The sequence below is a fragment of the Neophocaena asiaeorientalis genome, unplaced genomic scaffold (genome assembly GCF_003031525.2).
Source record: "Neophocaena asiaeorientalis asiaeorientalis breed wild unplaced genomic scaffold, Neophocaena_asiaeorientalis_V1.1 scaffold43, whole genome shotgun sequence".
Lineage (NCBI taxonomy): Eukaryota > Metazoa > Chordata > Mammalia > Artiodactyla > Phocoenidae > Neophocaena > Neophocaena asiaeorientalis.
Genome location: NW_020173674.1, coordinates 9,473,563 through 9,479,132, shown reverse-complemented (window position 1 = coordinate 9,479,132; position 5,570 = coordinate 9,473,563). Strand labels below are relative to the sequence as shown.

At 51.1% G+C, this 5,570-nt stretch overlaps 1 protein-coding gene across 2 annotated transcripts in view; it reads left to right on the top strand.

Annotated features, from left to right (window-relative positions):
* Positions 1 to 5,570, top strand: part of FADS2 (fatty acid desaturase 2) — a 34,728-nt gene that overhangs the window by 4,627 nt on the left and 24,531 nt on the right. For both annotated transcript variants that reach the window (XM_024748576.1, XM_024748575.1), the window contains exon 2: positions 4,664 to 4,774. In XM_024748576.1, coding sequence (XP_024604344.1) covers positions 4,664 to 4,774 — 111 coding nt within the window. The remainder of the gene's footprint in view (positions 1 to 4,663; positions 4,775 to 5,570) is intronic.

Sequence of the window (5,570 nt, the reverse complement as noted above, 5' to 3'; positions counted from 1 at the left end):
ACCCCCCGCCATCGCTTCTTTCCCTTGGAGGGGACATCCTGCCCACATCTCTCTGCCATGGAAAGGAAGCTAGCATCCCTATTTCCAGCTGAGAACGTAGGGTCCCTCCTCTGCTTCTCCCTCCCTAACCCCGTGCCCCACAGTCTTGGTTCCCAGGGCTGCTGCCGGCAACACTGTCTGCCCTGAGCTTGCTTCTCCTGCGCTTCCCCAGTCCCTGGCCGTGTGCCCAGATGTGAGAAGCTGGATTAGAGACTCGCCTTGCTCTGCAGAGAAGGTGGACACAGCCAGAAACGAGACGTGACGCCTGATGCTCAGTGCGGGAGGAGCTGTGAGTTCTGTTCAGCGCCTGGGAGCCAGGCAGGGAGGATGTCTTCATGCAGAAGGGGCTGGCATGGGAGCCGGGCGATGGCAGAAGCAGGAACTGGTGAAGGTCTTGCATTTGAGAATTTGGGTGTTCTGTCCCTCCATCCTCAGCCTGACCTCCCCAGCACCCAACAGGCACACCTACCCTCCTGGGGGTGGATCTGCCCCCCGCTGGAACTGTTGGCCACTCCCTCCCCTTTACTTGTGTCCCCGGCCTTCTTCCTGGAATGTCTTTGCCTCCAATCTCCCTGTCGGACGAGGATAGAGCCTGCTTCCAATTCTTGTTCCAAAGTCAGCGTTTGGATTGGCCGTGTCCTGCCTTGTGCCAGCCACAGACACTTTAACTTTTGGGAGCTCGCTGTAAGTTTGTGAGGCCCATCTGTGACACTTGCAAGGGGGAGACGCAAAAAGTGATCAACTCTCGGGAGGGGGAAGCTCATTTTGATCGAGGCCTTTGTATGAACAGCAGAAAAGTCTAGAGTTAGGCGCACCTGGAGTGTGACCTGTGGGCAAGTGGTTTCACCTCCTTCAGCCTCCTTTCTCACCTCTAACATAGGACCTGCCTCACAGAGTTTGGTAAAGATTCGTGGGTTACGTACACAAAGCCCGTGGCTCAGTGGCCGACCTGTGTAATCTCAGCCACTGAGCAGGTGAAGATGTTGCCGAAGCACAAGCCGGGTTGGGCAAAATGACCGAAGAGTGGAAAATTTCCTGGGCTGAGAGGGTGCACAGCTGTGGGGTCCTGTGAGCCTCTCTTAGGCATCGTTGTTGACACTGGGGTTATTGCAACAAACGAGACAGGCTTGGCCCTTTAGTGGAGCTTATATTCTAGTCGGGGAAACGGGCAATAATGAAGTGAGCACATAATAGAGCTTGTGGTTTTGATAGCTGTTAAAACAGGGTGATGTCCCAGAAAGCGTGAGGCTGGAGGGTGGCTCTTTCAGACAGGGTGGTAGGTTGGGACGAGCCAGCCCCGGGACGCTGAGGGAGCAGGGCTCCAGGCAGAAGGAAGAGCCAGAGGCCCCGGTGTAGAAACCACCTTGGTGGGTTCAAGCGTGGTTTCCACCAGGTCTGCTCGGAAAGCTGCTGGATCTGCCGTGGAAAATGAGATAATTGAACAGCGCTCGGCTTTCTAAACCTACGTGAGGCTTGTGGGGTTGCGGTCCCTGGATCGGGTGAACCTGGATTTGACCCTGACTCTGCCACTTGGGTGTCAGCTTCCTGGGCTCCAGTGCTTTCAACTGTAAAGTGGGACTTTGAGGCATCAGGGAGGTAACAGAGACAACTCTCCTGGCTCCCCACCTGGCACGTGGCCCTCCTCTCCCTTGGCCTCAGGGAGCTGATGCCACCCAAGAGCTCTCTGGAACTGACCCAGGGATGGCCTCAGTCAGGACAGGAGTCTGCTTCACCAGGTTCCTCAGCCCAGGCAGAGGCTTGGAGGTGGGACCTGGACCTGGTGGGGGGCAGCGGGCGCCGGAGGAGCGGTGATGCACTTGCAGGCTGTCTGTCTCCCAGTGAAGAGTAGAGATTGTTTCGTTATTTATTATCAGCCGTCGTTCCTCAGGAAACTGCCTTCCCAAGAACGTCCCCTTCGTTTCTCAAAGGCCGTGGTGTCATGTGAGGTGGGCCAAGGAAAGGGCCTTTTACGGCTCTGACTTTGGAAGGCAGCTGTGCTCACTGCCCTACCACCAATGCCTGAGCCCTGACTTTGGAAGCTCCTGGTAGGCCCTTTCCCAGGGCCTTTGAACACTGGAGCTGGGAGGGTCCTCCCTTGCAGAGGAGACGGAGGCTGGGGGGCTGGGTGGCAGCTGGCCCAGAGTGGACCCCCGGCTCCTCGCTGCCTGCTCGGGACCCCTGGAATAGCAGCCCATCTCTCCTCTGAAGATACACTTGCTGTGATCCTCTGCTACCATCCCTTTCTGTTCAGTGAGGGGGGCGCAGACATTTTTAAAAGACTCTGGGCCCAGTTTTCCTCTGCACAAAGCGTTGCTTTGTAAGTCTGTTCTAGACACAAACAGAACAAAGACCAGGCAAAAGGGCTTGATGCCAGGGAATGGGAGAAGACTGGCAATTACCATTGTGAGACACTTTGGCAGGGGGGTGGGGTGGGGGGAGGGGAGACTGAGCACATTTTCAAAAATAAATTTATTTACTTTATTTTATTTTATTTTTGGCTGCGTTGGGACTTCGTTGCTGCCCACGGGCTTTCTCTAGTTGCAGCGAGCGGGGCTGGTGGATTCTTAACCACTGCGCCACCAGGGAAGCCCTGAGCACATTTTTATGAGTTGTCAGCATCTTCCTCATTCCTTCTCTTTTTTAAAAAATTTTGAAAATTTCCAAACATACAGAAATGTTGAAAGAATCGAACACCTGTATCTCCTCAACCAAGGTTCACTAATTCCAACATTTTGCCACATTTATATTCCTCTTTATGCACATATGCATTGTCTTTTGCCAAATCATGTGAAAATAAATTGCATCATTATGCCACTTCACCATCTTCTCCTAAGAATAGGGACATTCTCTAACATAAGCACAATACCTTAGTTACATTTAAGAAAATTAATAGTGATTCTTTTTTCTAACTTAATTATTTATTTTTAAATTTTATTTATTTATTTATTTTTGGCTGCATTGGGTCTTCCTTGCTGTGCGTGGGCTTTCTCCAGTTGCGGCGAGCGGGGGCTACTCTTTGTTGCGGTGTACGGGCTTCTCATTGCGGGACTTAGGCAGTTGTGGCTCGCGGGCTCTAGAGCACAGACTCAGTAGCTGTGGCACACGGGCTTAGTTGCTGCGTGGCATATGGGGTCTTCCTGGACCAGGGCTCGAACCGTGTCCCCTGCATTGGCAGGCGGATTCTTAACCACTGCGCCACCACGGAAGTCCTGATAGTGATTCTTTAATATGATCAGATATCCTGTCCATATCCAAAATCTCTCATTCAATACCAAAATGTCTTGGATAACTGCTGGGTTTCTCGCCCTCCAATGGGAGCCTTTCAAATCAAACACTGCAGTTTTTATAACCTTTTTTTATATATATTTCTGTCTCTTTTAATCTAGGACCCCTCCCCCAACACACACACACACACACACACACACACACACGTGCACCCTCACTTCTTTTTCCCCACTACATTGATTTTTCTGATTGTTTCTCGTGGTATCATGCAACTTGTTCCTCTCTCCTAGCAAAGTCTCAAGACTTGTTTTTAAAAAACGTTTTTAAATTGAGATATAGTTGACGTACAATATTATGTGAGTTTCACCTTGAAGCTTGGTTTGATGCTAGGTGAACATTGTTTATCACAGCGACATCATATTGTATCCCATGCGGTGGGGGGGGGCGCGGTCTATGGTCATCACATCTCTAATGGAGATGCTGTATTTGTTTTATCTAATTTACATAGCATGTATAGAAAAAAACTGGAAAACAAAATCCTGAAATATTAGCAATGGTGGTCACTCCCTGGGTGGTATTTATTTTCCTCTTTATTCTTCCGTACATTTTCTAAATTTGCCAAAACTATGCACATTACTTTATAATTGGAAAAAAAGATTAAAAGGCACAATCTTAATTTAAAAAAATTTTTAAAAGCAATACAGCAATGTTAGAGAAAGTTTGGAAAAACTAAGAGAAAGCAAGGCATAATGCCACCACCTTAACACATAACAGTTTAGAGTTCTACGTAAAAAAGTTTTCATAATCTACACAATTATTTTCATACCTTTTCAAAATATGAAAAAGCTCCCCCCACCCCTCCAGAAATGCATTTTACGGAATTCTGCATTTGTTTCTGGTTTAACATGATCTAAGCACATTTTGCACGCTTGCGGTAGGCTCCAGACTTGTTCTTTCTGTTGATAGGCGTGTGCACCACGTGGTGGGTGGTGCAGTTCGCCGGAAACCGGGCAGCCCACGCCGCTGGAGCAGCTGGAGGAGAATCGGTTCCCGGCTGTGCCCCGCCCGGTGCCCGCGCCGTGTAGCCCTGCAGGGGCGCGTTTTCGTGACTCGCCCAGCGGCAGGCCGCACGTCTCTGCGGTTTTGTAAACACCCATGGCGAGTTCAGCGGCCCCTCATCAGGGCAGAGCCCGAAGTGACACCTCCACTGGAATTGGGCACTTAGGGACCTGCCGGAATGAGGCTGAGAGAGCATTTGGGGTCGGATGGTTGCAGCCCTGTTCAGTGTCCTGATGTCCTAGTGGGACAGAGCTTCTGCTGGCGAGCCCCGTCTTGCCTGGGGCGGAGGCACTGGCCGAGGTCGGGGTCTCCCACTCACCACCTGTCCCCTGCTCCCCAGGATGTCTTCCTGGCCTTCCATCGCAACCTTGATTTCGTGCGCAAGTTCATGAAGCCCCTGCTGATTGGCGAGCTGGCCCCTGAGGAGCCCAGCCAGGACCACAGCAAGAATGTGAGTCGGACCTCACAAGGAAGAAGGGGAGGGTTTGTGGGGGGAGGGGGTCTTGCCCCAAGAAGGAGAGTGCAGGGCGTGGGGCAAAGGAGCCTTTATGCCAGTCCAGGGGGAGCCACTGCTCATCACCTAGGGTCAGGGAGGACTCCGATGGCCCTGGTGAGCCCCCCTCCTGCTGCCAGCCTGGGCTGGCCCTCACCTTGGAGTAATTCATTCCCAGCCTTTCCACCTCTGGGGCTTCAGCGGTGCCAGGCTGGGCACAGGGTCTTTCCGTCCTGCCCAGCCCCCTGCCCTTGTATCTGGCCTTTCTTCCCCCTCCTGCCCTGCCCCTGCCTCCTAGCTTCCCTCTTTGTCTCAGTGATGCCCTCCTGTCCCCAGAGCCACCCTTGACTCTGCCTCTATCTCCCTGACCCCACATGCCCAGTGCCCACCCAGCCCTCTCCTGCCTGATAGAGTGTCTGGAACAACTGGTGCATGTCAGGTAGTGGAAAAATAAGCTTTTTTTTTAAAAAAAAAATATTGTTGTGAGACTTCTCTGGTGGCGCAGTGGTTAAGACTCCACACACCCAATGCAGCGGGCCTGGGTTCAATCCCTGGTCAGGGAACTAGATCCCGCGTGCCGCAGCGGAGATCCCGCATGTGGCCAAATAAATAAATAAATGTTTTTTTTTAAAAAAAGAAAAGAAAACATTTGCTATAAACCTTGTATTTAAAAAAATTGTTGTAAAATAGATACAACATAAAATTCACCATTTTAACTTTTTTTTTTTTTTTTTTTTTTTTTTTTTTCCCCACC